Below are 21359 nucleotides of genomic sequence, written 5' to 3' on the forward strand. Positions count from 1 at the left end.
TGTTAGCCAGGATGGTCTCGATCTCCTGACCTCGTGATCCGCCCGTCTCGGCCTCCCAAAGTGCTGGGATTACAGGCTTGAGCCACCGCGCCCGGCCAGAACATTTCTTTAGACAGAATCAGCAAAACTATTTCTCTTCCTCCAACCAATTCCGAAAACACTTCCTCTAGAAATTTTATACTCACAACTTTCTGCTGAGGTATAATTTAGAACCATCATTTGACCTCCTTTTTACTAGAACTTCAGAAGGCAACATCAAGCCACAAGTCCTAATGTTGTCATTATACTTTAAAAGGACAAACTAATTATAAAATATATCATTTGGTTCAGTTCCAATTTACTACATGAATCAATACTACAGAACACAAATTTTTTGATCATCAGAGGCATCATAATTGACATCAAATCTTCATTTATTAACCTAACTGCATAACACAGTCTTTCACCTCACAGTATTGATAGTGTACACTGTACTCACTCCTACCTCTGATATTTGTATCCAGAATCACCAGATTCATCAGGTGTGCTTTTGTACTATTATTTGGTTTCAGTTTATTATGTAGTCTCTCTGCATCTAGAGAATAAGCCTCATAAAGGTCTTTCATGGTGAACAAAAGTTAATGATGATACTTTTGGATTAAAAATTGATATTCATTAATTAATATTAGTAATGAGCTCGGAACCATGGGTGATAAAAGGGTTAATGACTTCCTCTCTAAATCTACCTTAATTCTTTTGGGCAAGGCTGTGAGTATTTTGTAAATACAGTAATACCTAAAATGTAAATACCTAAAATGTTGTCACATTAAAAAAACATAATGTATGTATAGTCAAGGAATATACAGACAAATAAGTCTTCAGGCCTGAATATGAAATTTTATTTGATTCTTCCTGTCATTCACTCTTTCATTTCAATGCCTTGGCAACTTTTACCCTAAACCTTTGAAAGTATATTTTCACACAATCAAAACATTTAATAAAATATCTTTTTTTCACAGTTTACATAGCTGAAATCATGTATTATATAATGTTTTCCACCCTTTTCTCATTAGTCGTTAAGCTATTGCATGCTCTTTAAAATCATGATTTTAAATATCTTTATAACAGTCCATTATTGAATGAATCAAAACATACTTTAATGTTCTTCCATTGTTTAAACATTACAATTGTTCTCAAAATAGTTATTTTCCCTCTTATATGTATTGGATTCTGCCTTTTCTTCCCATTTCTACCTACCACTTTTTTACATGTACATTATTATAAAGGCCTCTTAAGTGGAAGGGAGTGAGCTAGCATGTTTTAAATGTTTCCTATGTATTAGGCAATGGTGATCAACATATGATATTTTATTTAATGGACAAACAATAGTTACCTATTACTTTATATTCATAATGCTGTTTTATCCCCATAACAAAGATGAAGGTATGTTTTATGTTTTCAACGAAAAAAATAAAAGCACTGAGGCTTGGTAGCCTCATGTGTGATCTTCCCGCTGTGTCCTCCACAAATCATTCTGTACGTTGACTGTCCACTTCCTACAACACCAGGGCTCTCATATTACTCTCCTTCTCAAGAGGGCTGTGGCTCACCATATTCAACCAGTTACATAAAGGCCTTTGAATAACTACTACCTCTTAACTCTCCATTCTTTTTTCTTGAGACTTTCCAGTGTGGTCAGGCAAGTTTTCATGTTGCTCCACACTCATTTGGCATATTCCATTTCCTCGCTAATTACATTACGAATTACTCAAAGACAGGAAGGCTAACTTTTCCTTCTTGAAATTCACAACAGTGCCGAACACTGTACTCACAAAGATGCTTCATAAATTTGTATGGAGCCAAAGGAAGCTGGATTTTATGGGAATCAAATGATGGAGCCAAACATCTTTGGAGTGCTGTCCACACTGAATCACTCTTCGTGATGATGAGCAGTGGTGTGGGCCCCAGACCACCACCATGGGCATCACCTGGCAACTGGTTGAACTAAAAAATCTCCTACCCCACACCCCATATCTCTGAATCAGAAACTCTGGGGGTAGGGACCAGTAATCTGTGGTTTAACAAGCTCTCCAGGTGGTTCTGATGTGAGCTCAAATTTGCAAGCCACTGCTACAGCAGACACAGTTAGCTTAGAACACAGCCCAATCTGATAGTTCTGCAAAAGGACACCGATTAGCAACTAACTAGAAATGCTTTGACCTGCTGTGACTAAACTAGGAGTTACTGTTCACTTTCTAGAGTTAAGTATAATAAAAGGTCTTCACCAATTCTTATACCATTGTGGAATTACATTGATGCTAACCAGATATTTTTAAAATACATGTTTTTTTGTTTTTTTGTTTTTTGTTTTTTTTAATGTTGAAGTTGGCATTTCCCTGACTTTGAATCTTGTGGGGATTTTCAAAAAATTGGAAATGATGCATCATTACAGCTGTTTGAAATTTTGAACAATTGTTGGTTTTCCCCTTGTCTTGCAAGGAAAACAACAGTGGAACCATCTGTCTGTTCCTTAAATAAAACAAGAGTTTAAAAAGTTACATCATTCCTTTAAGTAATTCCATAAGAGTTCAGAGGGAGCTGTGGTAAGGAGGCCAATAAGGAAGGAAAACAGAGCAACTCGGAATATTTACATGTCTTTAGAGAAAATGAAGCAGGTTTATGGCTGTGCGGTCACAAAATCTCCTCATTCCCTTTTACGTGCTGCGAAAGCTTTGATTCCTAGGTCTTATATGACTGCTTTTCTCTTTTGCTATTCAGGAGTCAGCTTGCTGATTCCCGCTGGGGCCATTCCCCAAGGGAGAGTCTACGAAATGTATGTGACTGTACACAGGAAAGAAACTATGAGGTAAATATGCTTTTTCTGGTGCACTGACTTTACCAATGTCTAACTTGGAGGAGAATTGTACGATAGACACAATAAACCCAACACATTTTTGTCTCAAGTGCCTTGCTTCTGGCGTACATTATTTTTCGCCTGACCTACAAGAGGTCAGGTTTTACTTCTCTTTGTCTTTGAAGCTCCAGACACTTTTGCAGATCTTGAATATGGGTAGAAGGCTAGAGATCTTTTCCCAAGTGGACATGTTGCCATATTTCCTGAAAAAATGTCCAGAAATGTGATCCCCAGATTGTCTGGAGAGACAAGTGGGTAGACACAGAGACATCAACTTCATGGGACCTGGCTCAGAAATCCAGCCTGTTCCTATTACAGAGTCAAAGGTCACAAAGGATTGAACAACTCCCCCAATCCGTACCACTCCCACTCAGCCTAGCCCTTAATTTCTGACCCATGGATTCTTCCTTTTGTGACTGTCTTCTAGCTTAAGTGTTACCAATTTCCTTCTTATGTTTAGCACTTATAAATTCCACATTAGGCCATTCAGAACGGGTCTAGGATTGATTAAAACTAGATTGAATTAAAAGGTTTTGTTTAGACTATTTCATAATCATAGAGATGAAGTTATTTTAAGTAAAAATAACAAGAGGCGTTGAGATGTCCTAAATTCAATTTTCATTTTGGCCTTTAACAAATTGTTCTGGGTCTTTCTTGATTAGTTTCCATGTAAAATGCATGTGTTAAATAGTGCTTTAGAAGCCTGATTAATGCTTCTGAAGCACAGCGAGATCTTCAAATGAAAGATGTTGTTAAAATGGAGATCCTCATCATGTAATTATCATTGTTTCTCCCAAGGGGAAAAGCATCGGCTCCTCAGCCCTGAGCTCTGAGTATAAAGCATGAGTGACAGTGCACAACTACTTTATCATTATAACGCATTATACCTTTTCTTTTCCCAGCTCTCATCCTCAGAAAAACATCCATGTTTAGTCTTATTCTTCACTAGCCATAAAGCTTTTTTATTATGCTCTCAGGTGGAGATATTGGCATTTATAATTGGTGTGACCCAGAACATTTTTTTCGTCGGGTAGTGTACTTCCACCTACATAAATACTAGCCTGTCTAAGAAAATAATACAATTCTTGAGCATTATTCATGCCTTAAATTTGAGCAACAGAAAATCACTAAAAGGCTTGTATTTACTCACATCAAATATTCATTTTTTTTCATTCCCAATGCAAAGCAACATTCACAGGCCCTCAAAGCTCCCTTCTTTTGCATCAGGAGAAAAGAAGATTAGCAAACTACAAGATCTCTTTATTTCGTTTTATTTTTCTTCCTCTCATCCAGAATCAAGGTTAGCATTAAGATCTATCCATCAAGGCCTTTGCCAGCATGGACATTTTGTTTAAACAGAAATAAGTATTCGCTTGAGCTTTACGGTGATTAACAGTAAGATGCCTGGGCTCTCTTATTTTCCATCCGGTTATCATTATCTGCAGCTGAAGATCAAGCCTTAACGGGCTGCTGCAGGCACCGGCTGAAGCTGAAAGAGGTGTGCATTCACGTGCCTGCTCTTCTCATACTTTCCTTGGCAGCAGAATCAGGATAATTGTACATTTTAGATGAAAGAAAGAGAAAACAGAAAATTGATAAAGCTAGACACTTTTCTGTTTTTAGGGTCCTCTGCCTTTGACTATAATGAAAAGGAAACTATCAATCACTCCTTGCTATGCCTACCATCTGAAGTTAGGTGCAGAGGGAATTACTCTGTTGAATTTGATGTGCATAAAAGAAGTTCTGTGTATAAAAATGAAGCTAGGAAAACCTCAAGATCTCAAAAGAAAATATGCACCAGAGACCGTGAACCAAGGAACAAACATAGGAGGATAACCGTTTCAGATAAATGAGAAGTCTTCTCTTCACTAGTTTTCTGTTATGAACCAGATGCATATTTATTGTAAAACACAATGGCAAGATTGTGCTTTAGGATATAGTTGTACTACAAAGCATCCCTGCCCTTCATCCAGCAAACTCGTCATTTCATTTACTTCTCACTATGTTCTGCAAGCTGTGATGAGCTCCACTTTAAAGATGAAGAAACTGAGGCACAGGGGAATTGGGTTCCATAGCCAAGGTTTCACAGTTAATACCTTAGCAGGGCAGAATTCAAACTCAGGCTTTTCTGATCACAAAGCACTTTCTGCTTCCTAATGTGCCATCCTCCTCCATCGCACCAATGCACAAAGCAAACCTCTGCCTACGTATTATGGTGCATTTTTGGATACACTTTCTATTGCTCACTAAAGATCCTTTCTATCCACACATGATACAAGACAGAACTTCTTTGGGAGAAGACTCCTGTGAGGACATCAGGAGCTGTGATGTTACTATGCATTTGTAGGAAAATTCTGAGCATTTTTCTCCATTTTCCTTCTCTCTGATTCCTTTTATTGCATCGCAAACTGGGTATGTTTCCAGCTGGATGGTATCCAGCCGGTCATCTGTGGATGTGAATTGTCTGAAGGGAGGCGTGAACTTAATTACATGTGGCATAGTGAATGTGACAAGAGAGGTCTTATCATTACGGAATATGCTCTAAGCGAAAGTGCAAGCTGGCAGCTGAACAGCCTGAATGAGCCACAGAGATGGGACAAGCGGTCTCTGACCAAAGAGGGTGCAGAGCTGCAAGGCCGTGCTCAGGATTTCTGCCTCTCCTGCTTCACAGATCTCTGGAGAGGTGGCGAAGCCTTTGTTTTCCTGGTGGATACAATTCCCACAATTAATGCTGCTAACATGGGCCTTTTTGCCTTGTTTCTAGTAGCAGTTTGCACAAGTGAACCCGACCTAGACTGAAATTTTGTCCTGTATTGATTCTTGTTGGAAAACAATTTGAGTTGAAGATATGAAAGGTGATTTTCCCTTTTCTCTGCATTCTGTACTCACCTCGCAGTTTTATCAAAAGGTGAATAAATCAATTTAGAAATTCCAAATACAAAGGTAAATAGAACACCTTTTTTATAAACTGTGGGGAGCCGCGGAGCTTCTGAGCAGCTGAGTGACACAGGAATAGCAGCGCTTTTTAAAGATTGATTCGGTGACAGTGTGCGGGATGCATCGGTGGAGGGAACAGAAGGACTTGCCCAGAAGGGTTGGTGCCTGGGTGGGCCCTGGCAGTAATGCAGGTGTGAGGAGAGAGGAGGAGGAGGAGCCAGGCCGGAGGGTGAGCCCAGGTTCCAGTCTGAGAGAATGGGGAGGGTATCAAGAGAATCTGTTTCAGAAGAGACACTATTTCACAGCTTGCTAGAAGTGTTGCAAAGGAGGGGCAGAACACACAGAATAGATTCAAGAATCAAGCCTGGGGCACTGTGAGAATTGTAAGAAAGGTGAGAAGCAGCGGTAGCTCCAGGGGAGAGGACAGATTCCAGTTTGGATGCGTTCAGTGTGAGTGGGAATGTGGATTCCTGCTAAGCACGTGGAAGTGAAGTCATGGCAGGGAAGGAACCTCCAGCCGAGAACATGCAGGGGCAGAAAGAACTGGGGAAAGAACTTTAAGAAATAGTCCTACAAAGGTTTGACTGTGATGAGAGAAACTAGACAGAACATGTAAGGATAAGGCTAATGAAGAGTTTGCATCTAGCACAGGACTTAACATATTACGGTGTTAGGAGTAGTGGCTCCTCAATGAATATTTCTGAATGAAAGTATGAAGGTTTGTAAGGGTAGCAAAAAAACCCTTGGTATGAGTAGGTTCTCAAAAATCAAAGGTAAAGAGAGCTCCAAGATGGAGCCTTAACACGAGGTGTTATTAAAGTAAAAATGTAAAGAAAGAGGAAGAACAAAAAGATTATTAGATTTGTCAACTGTGGGACATTAGTGGCGTTTAGGATTTTTTTTTTTTTTAATTGGTGAAATCTCCTTAGCAATGGTTTAAGATGTGAAATAGTAGTGTGGTAACTGACACTATCATGTATATCTATTAAATATAAATAATACAGTAACGTGTGAGGATAAATAAAGGTCCAAAATTCCCTATGTAGGTCATTGTGTAGAGATAGATTTGCTTATCATGTTATTTTTTGAAACTTTGTAAAATAGTAGCTGACATTATTCTGTCTCAAGGAAACGCAGTGATCTTTCTCCTTTTAGTAGAGTCCTTTCTCATTCATGAGCCTCAAGTTCCTCAGTTTGAAAGAAGAGCTATAAAAAGGCTAACGGTGGGAGTTAGTGAGTCCAGGTATATTTAAATCTTATCCTCATACTGGTCTTGACAATGTTCATTTATTGAAATCCTACTTATAAAGAAATGCTGCAAGGTAGTTTATGAAAACACTTCTTTTCAATAAGAGGAATAAATTTAAGTAAGTGGATAAAAAGGTAAGAAAATAGGGAAAATAAAGTTATAAAAGATAAGATAAAGTAGGCGAGCAGTTAGAATATAAAATAGTTGGTGTAATTCCCAGCACATTTGCTAGTATCAGGTCATGAATTTACTATTTTTAAGCTTTTCAAGAAGGGGATGTGTTAAGTTACAAGATCCGCATGTCCATGAGGGAAAAAAATATGCTCAGAAGAAACTCAATTATTTTTCCTTTGGTTCCTCATAAAGAAGACATTTTGCGAATGCAGTGAACAGCATACTTAAAAGAAAAACAGCAATGAGTTTCAAGGGCCGCTTCTATCACTGTCCCTCAGTGGAGGTGGATAAGCATAATGCTTATCAGTTCTGGCTTAATCCAGGGGTAGATTTTGGCCTGTCTAGGGAAATGGTGGCACGCCCTTCGGAGTGGCTTTCATAAATATTATTTTGCACAATTGAGTTTTGATAGCAAGTGAGTTAGATATTCCCTGTCAGGTACCTAGAGTGCAGATATTTCAGGTTGCCAATTATGTGTGAAGACCTGTGCTTTAAAAGGCAGCTGAGCCTAGGGTGGGATTATCATCCTAAGGGACCAGAGAAAAGACATGTCCATCACTAGAAGGCATCTCCTGTTCCCACAGAGGTGGATGGAGACAGATTCTTTCCTTGAGCCTGCTCTAGGAAACAGACAGGAGTAGTTTCGCGAGGACTTAAACCCACTCTAAGCAACCCAAAATACAGCATCGTGTGAAAGAAATTAAATGATTTGTGTTTCAAACCTACCCAGCTTTGCATCCTTAGGCAAGTGTGTTAATATCTGTAGATTTCAATTTCCTCTTCTGGAAAGAGGTAATAGACATACACTACCTTACAAGTGTACCATGAGCAGCAAATGTAAAGGCTTATGTGAAAGTTTTGTAAACTATGCACTCTTGATTAGAAGTTCTCCTCACTGATAACAACAAGCAAAGGATGAGAAAATATTTCTGACAGAAAACTGAAATTTCTCTCTGTGGGCTTTGTCCTAGAGGACTCAGCACCCATCCATCATTTACTGGAATATTATCCTTGTTGGACTTCAGAAAACATTTAAAATTTTAATCATTGTTCTTTGCTGAAATTTCTACTTAATTGCTGCTTCTGCAGCTAATTTTTGTTCTATGTTCATTTCCATATCATCTACAATTAATATTTACAGACTGCTTGAATTGCTTAGAAAACACATAAGACATAAAGAGGGAAGCTGTTCTCTGCAAAAACATGAATCCGAGATATTTATTTTCTGCTATTTTCTTCTGTGTCATTTAACAGCTTCCTTCGTATAAATAAAGGAAATGTGTTACACATTCTGACCTTAGTTTTCACATAGTTAAATCTTGTCATGCACAACACCTTCCATAGATGCTCAGATATTTCCAGTTTCAATGCTATTTCTCTCACCTTAAAAGCCTATAAGAGAATCTTATCATTATTTCTTCTTTGTTTTTCATTCCCTGGTAAGAATTCCACTTCACCACTTCCCTATTCATTACATTCTTGCACCTCACTGGGTTAATAAATTCTTTTGACACCTACTGCCCCTCCTTCCTCCCTCCTTCCCTTGCTATCCCTCCTCCAAGAATGGTGCCCATCAATATTGCATGCCAGGGGTGTACTTGGAGAGTACAGGTCTGACAGCTCCCCAGTCCAGCAGGGAGCCTTCTCCCTTCTGTTCCAAGTCAGTGGTGAGAAGGACCCCTCCTCCTTCCTGCCTCAAGCACCGGCTGCTAACACCAGACTGAGAGATAGATGTTTCCAATCCCCAACTATATTGCAAAGACCACTTGGAATAGATTCCACTCTAGTCTCCTTTCTTAAAAGTTTAATGTTCACTTCTCAAGGTACACTTGTAAATGGAAGGTAAGAGTAGTGCTCAGAAAAATGCAATCAGTGTTTCTGTTCCCCCTCCAGGATACGAAAAATAGAATTAAGCAATAATGAAGTCACCGCTTAAGGCAGATAGTATAGTGTTAACTATGATGCGGTGAAAGTAGAACTTGACTTGTGTTCTAAGATAATGAATTTCAGACTGGAAGAAGGACAAATTGGGTTAAGAGAAAGTGAAAACCAAGGTGGTAATGGGGATAGTAATGAGGTCTCAGGTTGCTCCCAATAACCCTATAGTTCCAAATTTAAGTACCTTCCCAAGTACCTAAATAACTTTAGATTTAATGGAGGAAAGGGTATTGTTATTTAAAGAGAATGGAAATGCTATTAAAAGACTAAAAGTAGGTAAAAATTTGTGTTGGTTTTCTAAATAGCAAGAAAGAAAAGCCATAGGTTGGTGAGATCCTAGTGCAATTTTTGAACAAGAGAGGAAGCAGTTGTGATAGCCAAGAGTTATTAAAGGGAACAGATACCAAATTTTAATTGTGTTCTTAGAACTAATAGTCAACTGTGAAAGCTCTAAGACTTAAACTTGCTTGTGAGCTACCAAGTTAGCTGCTACAGTTGTATGCATGCTGATAAAAGACACAAGATGTGTGGATCAGAGACAACGGACAGCTTATTACCCACAGCGATAGCATTATACAGAGTACTATCATTTTTGTGCCAATTTTGTGAGCCCCATTTTAGAAATGGTGATGCAAAAATGTTCAGATAAAGTCTACACACTCAATGGTTGCGTTCCAGAAAAGGACCTGTGAGCTTAGGGAACCTGAGTCTTCTATAATGAGGAGTAGACATGCCTGCCATTTGCTCCAGAAGTAGACATTGTCTTTATCTTTCAAGGTAATTGCTATACAAACATCCATGCATAAACATGAGAAATCCATGGATAATTGTCTTCCACCAATATTAAAAATAATAATAACTGCTACCATTCATTGAGTGTTCAACAAGGGTACCCATAGATAAAAGCTAACTTCTGGAATATGTAATAAATAATGGGTAAACCACAGACAAAAACTAGAGAAAAATCCATTTCAAGTGACCATTGCAATTATAAAGGAGTCGTATATGTCCCTTGTGATGTATATGTGAATTCAATCAAAAGATGTGAACTGAACAATGTCTATTTACTGGGTTTATATTTGGTGGAACTAAATAGCTCAAAGTATTCATGTCAGACTGGAAAGAGGTTTCAAATGGTGTCATTGAAAAGGTCTCTGCCCTGGCTCTATTCTTGTGTTGCAAAGTTATCAATGGTTAGAATGCTCTATTCTTGTGTTGCAAAGTTATCAGTGGCAAGCATATCAGATTTAGGGAGGAGAAAAGACTAGAAGAGATAGCCAGTGTTTGGAGGGAAGATACAGCATTAAGAAATAGATGAACCAAAATTTACTTTGAAACTATGAAGTGCAAATGAAAAGCTAAATATAAATTTCTGTACCTAGGTTTAAAAGCCATCATTACAATCATGGAACCAGACTTAGCCTAAGAACCACATCCTTAGACTTAGCCTAAGAGCCTTTCATGTTAGGAATACTTAGAGTGGTTAGCTTTAACAAATTTCTTAACTTCCTTGGAGCTGCATTGCTTCATTTTATAAAGGAAATGCTTAACCATACTATCTCCATCTTCCCATGTAACTGGAGCCTGCTAAATAATATTTATAAGTAATTCCTTGATTGGGAATAATCAAGAGCAACAATTTTGTGAGGCATGACTATAAACACAGATTGCAAATCAAAGAAAATGCTCTCTCATACTGTCTATGTGAGTGTTGAGTTCAAGATACCACTACTTTAACGAGGACCTGGAAAACAGTGACAAGCATCCATATGAAAATGAAGATAGAAACCCAAGGAGAGATCTGGAAACCATGCTATTCCAGCTGAGGCTGGGAACATTGAGGTTGTTTGGTCTGTAATAAAGAAGACTGTAGAGACATCATAATGATCTCCAAGTATATGAAACAATGTAGCATTGAAAGCAAACCAAGGATATGTACCGAGAAATTTCAGGAAGTCAGGCTGTGCTTATTCTAAGTAAGAATATTTTGTAAATTTGAGTTTATAGTAAACGAGGTGACCTTTTAGCAGTGGTGGACCACAATTCCGGATGTGTCTATAGCACTAACTATATATCAGCCATGTTGTAGAGGGGTTCTGGCTGGATGGAAGGTGCTGCCCAATGACCACCAAGGGCCCTTCTAAAATCCTGTGAGTCCATGATTTCAAAAGCTCTGCTATTCTGATTGAGGAGTTTGAATATTGTCATTGAGAGGGCATTTATGTTCATCTCAGCACCAACTAGCACTTAGTTGTGAGACTTGGGGCAATCCACTCAACACCTTTGGAGCTGTATCTTCACAAATTTACTGATGGGTTAGGTTAACTTACCCATTTGCTTGTTGATTACAGTCTTGCTAGGGAAAAGATTTAAGGCAATTTTTATATATAAAAATAAAGAATCTGCATTTTTGGGATTCTTTCTCACCAGATTCTCTAAGTATGAACTATACAAGTAAAGATATCTCATTTTAAGTTGCTGTATAAATACAGTTCTATATTCTTTGTAGTCATATTTGAAATAATGAATCTGCTGTACTAGCCTAAATTATTCTGGAAAGTCATTTGGACTAAGTTTAGTTCTAGAGTGTCCTCATTCTGAAATGATTTTTTAAAAGTATTTTTCAAGTCAGGTCCTGAAACCACAAAAGTATTTAAAACCCTGTGAGACCAGTGGCAAGAATTATCAGAAAATCTGGTTATGTAACTTCATAGAGACTCTGTTCATTCTCATTCCATCTTGAAAGTGTCTGTACATAAATTCAGAGGAAGCTACCACAAAAAGACCGGTGTCGGAGGGAAGGGGATCAAAGAGATGCTGGCAAATTTATTGTTATCATAAAGACTTCCTGTCCTGCAAGATCAAGGTCTTGATATAAAGAGCATTTAAATCTGCATCACGCATTTCCTCTCCCCAACACCCCAGAAAAAAAAAAAAAAAAAAAATTCCAAGAGAAAACTACTTGACCTGTTTGCATTCAGAACCCAAGTGTATAGTTCATAAATACAATGGAAATGTCACTGATGCCATTCTCTGCTCTCCTCCCAGGCCACCCATGGATGACTCTCAGACACTTTTGACCCCTGTGGTGAGCTGTGGGCCCCCAGGAGCTCTGCTCACTCGCCCTGTCGTCCTCACTATGCATCACTGCGCAGACCCCAATACCGAGGACTGGAAGATACTGCTCAAGAACCAGGCAGCACAGGGACAGTGGGAGGTGAGCTGCTGTCGGGATAAAGATGCTATTCAAGAATAATCCATGCAGATAAGTTGGAGCAATTATGGGAGGCCTATTATTTATAAAGCAAAACATGAGTGGAATTTTAGCTTACCCTCAAAATGAGAGAGAAACAGGCAGGCAGACTAGTTCCTGAGTGTTATATCTTCTGATTGATAGGCACACAGAAAATGATGGTCACTCATTAGATAACTCATAGGAAAAGTGCACGTAAGAGCTGTATACATGTTCTTTTCAGAATATAGATTATATATATGTATATATATTATGTGTATATATATAATATATACATATAGATGTCTATGGGGTGACTCATGCCTGTAATCCCAGCACTTTGGGAGGCCAAGGCAGGTGGATCATAAGGTCAGGAGTTTGAGACCAGCCTGGCCAACATGGAGAAACCCCATCTGTACTAAAAATAGAAAAATTAGCTGGGTACAGTGGCGCACGCCTATAATCCCAGCTACTCGGGAGGCTGAGGGAGGAGAACCACTTGAACCTGGGAGGCAGAGGTTGCAGTGAGCTGAGATCACACCACTGCACTCTAGCCTGGGCGACAGAGTGAGATTCCATCTCAAAAAAAAAAAAATGTACATGTATATATATATATATATATGTATATAATTTGCAGGCACAGAAATGTTGCAACTGGGTCAGAAAATGTTAGGCACTTGCAGACATGTACCTGGGATATAGTTCTTGTGAACTTAAACTTGAGAAACAGAAAGGGTATGTCTCCAAAGCTCCACTAGAAGGAAGAAAATCCGCAGCATTCTGGCTCTCTGCAACTGTTGCCATCATAACTTCTTAAAGACAAGTCCAGTTCTTTATATTAGAATCCCCCACTTAGCATCTATATTTCAGTAATTTGTTTATCCAAAAATATTCAATAATTTTAAAACTATACTTTATATTTATAGTTGTATAAAATGTAAAACATATAAAATAGGAAGTTATAATATGCAAAGTATATATTATATGCTTTGTGATTACTTATGATAATTTTTTAGGAAAAAAAATTTTAGAAAAGATACACATGAAGATTCCAGCTCCTAATATTTTAAGAAAATATTGTATTAGATGTAGAAGAGTACGAGAGCATCCCTGGGATTCACTGGGATTTCCCTCCTATGGGCATGTTCTACTCTTGACCATATCAGGGGATCACTACTTGCCAAAACGTACATAATAAATAAATAAATATACTTTATGCCGAGTTAGGACCAGATTTAACCAGATCTAACTTTAATTCTCTTTAAGCTTCAGATGATGTATCTGAAAAACATCCCTGTCTTAATCCAAAGTGATCCTAAATTGTTTGCATGATTCCCTTCCTATCCATTTCTGGGTTTGAGTACTAACAATAACAACAACAGCAACAATAAACTGAGCAGATGAGGAAAGTAGAAGAGGACAGTCCTCATGAAAGCCCCCTTGTACTTGTGACTGACTGGGACATGGGCATCGTTACTCTTTGGCCACGTCTTCTAGGGAGCTTTCTGTACCATGTCACCACTAGGGGATACGGGAGGGTTTCCTTCGTCCTGGAGAAAGCAGCTTCTTTCCAGGTGTCCTTTTGGGACTGAAGTAAACCTGGAGGTTCTGAGCTTTTTCTCTCTTTTCCTTTTTAGAGGCTTCCTCTGGGGGCATAGTTTCAGTAGAAGAAATTATTTCACTGATGCTATTAAAACACAGCTCTTATTATAGCTCAGATCATGTTGCAAGGCCTAATGAATAATAACCTAGGTGGCGACCTCTTTCACATCTTTGTGTAGCCCTCTGAACTAAATGTATAACAAAGTGTTCATCACTGTTTCAGCAAATGGTTGTGGGACACTCATCCTGAGCCAGGCCCACTGGAATACAGTGGGAAGCAAAGTCGACATGATTCCTGCCCCTGCAGAGAGACTGACTGACTCTGTCTCTGACAGTGCAGAGACTAACTCATGCTCATGCGTGGATTTCTCCTGCCTGAAATTTTCTTTTAAATTTGAGTTAATTAAAAGTTGGAAGATTTCACATTAAAATCTGAACTTCCAGCCTGTCTTGGAACATGTGAGGCTTTGTCCATACTTGGCCTGCATTCCTGCATAGCAGCCATAAGCCAAAGCCCAGCAGAGGCTGAGCTCTTTAGATAGGCATGTGCTCTGGTTCGCCACAGGCTCCATCATTCCTCCTTGTCTGTGGCCCTGCCTGCTTCACATGCCTCTGTTACCTGGTTGCCCCAAGATGCATTCGGAATCCCAGCCCTTGGTTTTTGCATCCCATACGTGGTCTTTCGGCTAATGTATTCTGTGGCCTGAACCATATAGATGAATCAAAGCTTAATAGAATTAGTAACTATTTTTTTTTAAATAAAAATCACTTCCATTTATTTTTATTTCATGCTAAATGTTTTCAATGTCTGAAAGAGTAGACTGTTTAATGACACATAAAAAGTAACAGAGAAATGTATCTTATGTGTCATGGAATTTGTCATGTCTTGCTTTTCTCAGAACCTGACAGTCAAGATTACTTAGAAAAAGCAGTGTATTTCTTTAGGAAGAAACTGTCAGATGAGTTTTGAAAGAACATAGTAGAATTGCATATTAATATATCATTGCACAGTTCCTTAATTTATCTAATTCTTTTCACACATACAGATTTTTAGGGAAAATGTAGATTCTTAGAAGATCAAAAGATGCAAACTGAAGGACATCTAAATAAAGAATATTCTCAGTGTAAAGACAATGGTAGAAAGAGATACAATGATGAAGAACTTAAGCAGACAGATTATAAAATCTGAGAGAGAAAAAGGCCAAGTAAAGGATAGGTCCTGCTCTACCCACTGCCATTCACCACCATCCCTGGGGGCTGGCATGCGTCCTGGGTGGTTTAGCCATGGCCCTTCCTTTTGTCCCCAGGATGTGGTGGTGGTCGGGGAGGAAAACTTTACCACCCCCTGCTACATTCAGTTGGACGCAGAGGCCTGCCACATCCTCACAGAGAACCTCAGCACCTACGCCCTGGTCGGGCATTCCACCACCAAAGCGGCTGCGAAGCGCCTGAAGCTGGCCATCTTTGGGCCCCTGTGTTGTTCCTCGCTGGAGTACAGCATCCGAGTCTACTGTCTGGATGACACCCAGGATGCCCTGAAGGTAAGTGTCTCCCACCTAGCCTGCCCTCTTCACCTTCACCTGGAAGCCAAGGTTTTGCACGGCTGTGCACACCTGGAGACGTGGCTGTGTGTGTGCACCCCAGGGTGTGGACACATGTGTTTGGCCCCAAAGGATGCAGTTAAAAAAGACAGACATTTCTCTGAGGCCATGCGGATATATGAGCTGTTTAAACTGATTCCTCCCAAGGGCTACTTTGTTTACCTTCCTTGATTTCTTTTAATGAAAAATTTAGAAGAATTTGGCAACGAGACCCGTGGATGGTAAATAATCTGCTTCCATGTTTATCTCAGCTGCGTTCTTCCTATAAAAGGAATTGGCATAATTGCTCACACTATATGTTCCTCTGGTGTGCTGCTTCATTTATATGCTTTCTCATTCTTTTTATGAGGGCTATGAGGGAGCGGGTTAGCATTTGACAACAGGCTGCTGCTTTGCAGAATAAATGAGCTTAATTCCTGGTGTGATTATTGCCATCCATTTTATCCCATTCGAAGCTTTAAGGGATATAGTAAGTGCCTTTGAAGAAGTTATGATATAAAAGGAGGAATAAAAGAAGTATGCCAAGGTTGAGGAGGTAAGTCAGAGGGTGAGAAATGCCACAGTGGCTGACATGCAAAGTGCTATGTGGGAGCTCAGGAGATGGAGGCATCATTACTTTGAGGAAATCTGAAAAGGAGCTAACATTTGATGATTGGCCCTAATGGAGGATTAGGTTTTGACCAGCAACAGTGAAGGGAAAAATACAGGATTTCTAGGTGGAGGGAATAGCATGAATAAACACAGAAGTAAACAATAAATAAAGACCCTTGGCCGGGCGTGGTGGCTCACGCCTGTAATTCCAGCACTTTGGGAGGCTGAGGTGGGTGGATCACGAGGTCAGGAGATGGAGACCATCCTGGCTAACATGGTGAAACCCTGTCTCTACTAAAAATACAAAAAATTTAGCCAGGCATGGTGGTGGGTGCCTGTAGTCCCAGCTACTCGGGAGGCTGAGGCAGGAGAATGGCATGAACCTGGGAGGCAGAGGTTGCAGTGAGCCGAGATGGTGCCACTGCACTCCAGTCTGGTCGACAGAGCAACACTCCATCTCCAAAAAAAAAAAAAAAAAAAAAAAAGACTCTCTACAGGCATATTATTTCTGGTAAGATAAGAATTTTGTCTAGATGGACCTTCACGGCCGAGAGAGAAGTTGAGATTCAGTTATTGAGTTAATGGGGATTGGATAGGTTTAAACAGAAAAAAGGCATGATTGAAAATACATGTTAGAAATATCAGCCTGACTTCAGTGAAAAGGTGAGTCAAAGTATGCAGGAACGGGTGATGGAGCTGGATGGTGATGGGGCAGTGAGATGAAGAGAACAAGCCTAAAAGGTCCTGCTCAAGTGGCCTTTTGAGAATCCCATGATGAACGCTCAATGGGTTGGAGCAGAAGGTCAAGTTCCTGCCTCTAAGTCATAGAAGCAAACTCAGGGGGCAGGAGGCCTTGGCATGTTGAGATGGTGCCTGTCTTAGACAGTTTGGGCAGCTCTGACAAAGTACCACAGACTGCGTGGCTTAAACAACAAACTTTTTTTTCTCACTGTTCCAACCCAGATTTCCAGTGTGGAGGCTGAAAATCTGAGATCAAGGTGCCAGCATGGGTGGGCTCTGGTGAGGAACCTTCTTTTGGGTGACAGGCTGCTGACATTCTGCTGTGTCCTCACGTGGTGGAGAGATGGGGAGACAGCTCTCTGGGATCTCTTTTACAAGGTTACTAATCCCATTCCTAAGGGCACCACCCTTGTGACCTAATCACCTTCCAAAGGCCTCACCTCCTAATACTATCACACTAGGGATTAGGATTACACTATGTGAATTTGGGGGTGGGGCACAGACATCAGTCCATAACTGTGCCTTTTCTTTTGGAATACTGAATTAGAGGTATGAATTGGGCATCTATAATAGATGCCCAAGGCACAGTTAGAAATATAGATATGGTTCTCTGAACAGAGAGCAGATCTTGAAATAGAGATTCAGAAACCTACATTATGTTGATAATTGTTATCCACAGTGGTCAGGGAGAATATCAAGAGACAGTAGAGGGAGAAGATAATCATAAAAATAATCAACATGACTGAGAGCTTCTGTATGTTTAGGCAAAATTCTAAATATTTTATATTAACTCATTAATCTTCATTTGATCTATAAGGCACCATTATCTCCACTTTATAGATGTATCATCCAAGGCACAGCAAGTTTAAGTAAGTTGCTCTAGGTCACACAGCTGTTAAGTGGAGAAAGCAGGCTTCATGCCCAGGCAATTGGCTACAGCCTGGCTGCTCTGCCCCTAAGTGAAGTTGCTTGAAGACCCATACCCTAGAGCCTGGGGACCAAGGAAAAGCCCTGGCATTGCAAGGGAGGAGGAAGGGCAGCCAGCAAAGGAGCTAAAGAAGGATAAACAGCCAGATTAGGAATAGAAATGGAAGAAAAATGAGTCAAGGAAGCCAAGGAAAGAAAGTTTTTCTGAATATCAGGGTATTTCCATCTGGAGCTTCTGTTCAGAGAGTAGTGCTTGGTTATGAACACTGAGTGTTCCAGGATAGGTTCCCTGGGAAGCAGGCTCCAGGCGAAAAGACTGGAGAGGGCACGAGTGGAAACAGGAAGGTGAGCTACGAGCCTGTTGCCATCATCTCCTCACCGTGGTGGATTTGACCAGCATGGTCTTGGGGAAGGCATGAGACCTTCTGGGTCAGTGCATATAATTTTGATAGTCAAGCCTGTAGGATTTTCTGATGTTGAATAAAAGTTGTGAACACACAGCTCTAATGTGAAGCTTAAGGTTATTTCTTTTATATTCCTTGCAAATGTGATACATCCAAAGCACTGTCAGGATAGGAATCATGCTAGGTTTAAATTAGGGAAAATGGTATCTGTAGGGAGCTATGGAGTCTGATTAAGGCAAAGTTTTTCAACAGTTCCAAGAAAAAGCATTGCAAAGCATACATAGAAGACCTACATCATATTTGAAGTGTTTGATTTACATATTTTATATTCACACACATAGTTCTCTTCCCAGGCACCTTGTCTTCCCAACAAACACACACAAATACATGCAAAAATAAAATATTTTATAAAAATAATTCTGATTATTATAATTAGTGAACTCAAGACACAAATGGTCACTAGTGAGAAAGACTGATGAACAGGTTTAAGCAGCAAAAACAACTCAAGAGCAGTCTGTATCGTGGTCAATGCTTTCTAAACAGACATTTATAAATTGTAAGCATCTGGGGATCTAGCACTTAGCCTGAAACAAACATGAATAATGGATGAGGCTTTCTTGCACCTCATGGCCTTTTAATAATGCAGAAATACCAAAATCCTACTTATAGTTAAATGGCCTCTCCAACATACCAAAGAGACGATTATTTCAGTCACGCCATCTCTTCCTCACACCCACGCTTGAATTGGAAACTTCGGGCTGATTAGCTCAAAAAGCCCTTTATTACTAAAATTCTGCCTTCTTGCCACCCTGTTAATGTTCCCACCATACTATCTCCCATCTCGTTGCTTCTCTAACCACTGTTGCCCAGAAATACTTCCTCTTGCAATGTCCCTCCGAAGGCCTCCTCCTCCTTCAGGCCTGCCCTCCTTCTGACTCATCCTCATGCTCTTCCAAAATCAGGAACTCTCAGTGCACAGAGGAAGCAGGTGGAAGCTTTTATAAAAACTCACTCCAGGGTCTCACTCCCCCAGGTTCGGATCTAACTGGTCTGGGTATTGGGGTGTTTTTGTTGTTTTTGTTTTGTTTTGTTTAGCACTCCCTGGGTTATTCTATTGTGCCACCCAAGTTAAGAGCTATTATCCTAAACACTTTCCCAAATCTTTCTGAGACTAAAATTCTACTAAGAACAAACTTTCCTACAACCTTACATCATTCCCTCCCCCATTCCTCCACCTGCTATCATTAACTGCCAGTAGATCTTCCTGGTAACACCTCACAATACCTCTAGTGAAGACTGCACCCCCTAACTAACCCAAGGCCAAGAGGTGATGTACCAGTACTTCTCATACCCCATGACCCTTTCTGGGGCATCTCTTCACTGCTCAGGCTGGATGGTTCTGCTGCTGCTCATGCCCACTTCAGTTCCTTTGCACAGACCTCTGTGGATCCCGCCCTAGCAGTACTTGCCTTGTGGTCTTTCTTTCCATCCATTTTATTCCCATCATTCTCTCAAATTCAATGTCGTGACTTAAATCACAGTCTCTCTACCCAAACTTATTCCAGTAGCCTTCACATCATCTTACATTATCTATTCACTCATAGAGATGTGCTCTGGATTTCATCTTTATTAGCAACTGCTCTACTGCCAAGATCTCCACCTGTCAAACTCCCCCTTTTTGACCACAACCATCTGACCTTCCATCTCTCTCTTCCACAAGGTGCATGGAAGCTACCCTTTGTTCTTAAGGAGAGGGTCCCTCACTAGGTATGGTGGCTCATGCCTGTAATCCCAGCACTTTCGGAGGCCAAGGCAGGTGGATCACCTGAGGTCAGGAGTTCAAGACCAGCCTGGCCAACATGGCGAAACCCTGTCTCTACTAAAAATGTAAAAATTAGCCAGGTGTGGTGGTGCACCCCTGTAATCCCAGCTACTGAGGAGGTTGAGATAGGAGAATTGCTCGAACCCGGGAGGCTGAGGCTACAGTGAGCAGAGATCGCACCACTGCACTCCAGCTTGGGTAGCAGAGTGACACCCCATCTCAAAAAAAAAAAAAAAAAAAAAAAAAAGGAGGCTCCCTCAACCTGCTGCAGTTTCCCAGTCCACAAACCATTCCCTGCTCTTACTCACATCTTCAGCAAACTTACTTCCACACTCTCGTCATTATGAGCTGCTGCAGGCTTTTCTAATTTCAATAACCAAAGATACCCTCCACTGAACAAGCCCGCTACTTCTACTTCCAGGCTGATGAGTTTTTATGAAAAATCATACATTTCTGATTGGGTCTATTATACTCTCAAGGTATCTATTCTAAGGGATGCCTTCCCTGCTTCTCCTTACTCCTTTTATTTAGCTCTTCCTGACTTACCCCGATTCCCACAGCAGTTCTTCCAGGTCTCTTCCGCTCTCAGGAAGTCCCTGGCTGTTTTAAAGCCCACATTGTGCCTAGCAGTGATCTAACCACTCAATGAAAGCTCCCCCAGCTGCCGTTCTCTATCCTTCAAACCTTTTATTTCAGCCTCTTCTCACTTCATCTGACTCTGATGAAAAGGATCTCTGCTTCCTTGTTTGTGCTTTAATCCAATTCCTGACCTCCTCCATCTTCAGCATAGCAAATGATGCCTGAGGCTGCATTTACCAGCATTTGATATTTTTTTATAGTAATTGCCATGTGCTGGGGATTCTTTATAAATTGCAGAAAAATCCACAGAAATGCTGGACTAGGGCAGAGATGGAGGCCCAGTGGAGTACTTATTCTTGGGGAATAAATCCAGGAGAGCTATTGCAAAAAGACTGCCCCGATGTCTAGAGCTGTGTATTTCAAGAATATTAATTATCACTTTTTATTGTATGTGGTTATATTATCCATGTGGATAGATAATACATTTATTTATATTATATGTAAATATATATTATATAAGCTTTACTGCTTAGCATATAGTAAATCTTCAGAAATATTAACTACAATTATTTAAGTTTTTTTCTAGGTCTGCTATTGGCATATTTAATTTCTGCCTCTTCACCTTTCTTAAAAGAGAACAATGCAGCATGTATGTACATGTCTGCTAGG

The 21359-nt window shown here is 40.1% G+C and overlaps 1 protein-coding gene across 1 annotated transcript in view; it reads left to right on the forward strand.

The window, feature by feature from the left end:
* UNC5C (unc-5 netrin receptor C) overlaps positions 1-21359 on the forward strand; it is a 394905-nt gene that overhangs the window by 344224 nt on the left and 29322 nt on the right. The window contains exons 10-12 of the mRNA XM_017875500.1: positions 2758-2845; positions 12240-12408; positions 15333-15566. Of these exons, the coding sequence (XP_017730989.1) occupies positions 2758-2845; positions 12240-12408; positions 15333-15566 (491 nt within the window). The remainder of the gene's footprint in view (positions 1-2757; positions 2846-12239; positions 12409-15332; positions 15567-21359) is intronic.

The sequence above is a fragment of the Rhinopithecus bieti genome, unplaced genomic scaffold (assembly GCF_001698545.2).
Source record: "Rhinopithecus bieti isolate Rb0 unplaced genomic scaffold, ASM169854v2 scaffold_6708, whole genome shotgun sequence".
Classification (NCBI taxonomy): domain Eukaryota; kingdom Metazoa; phylum Chordata; class Mammalia; order Primates; family Cercopithecidae; genus Rhinopithecus; species Rhinopithecus bieti.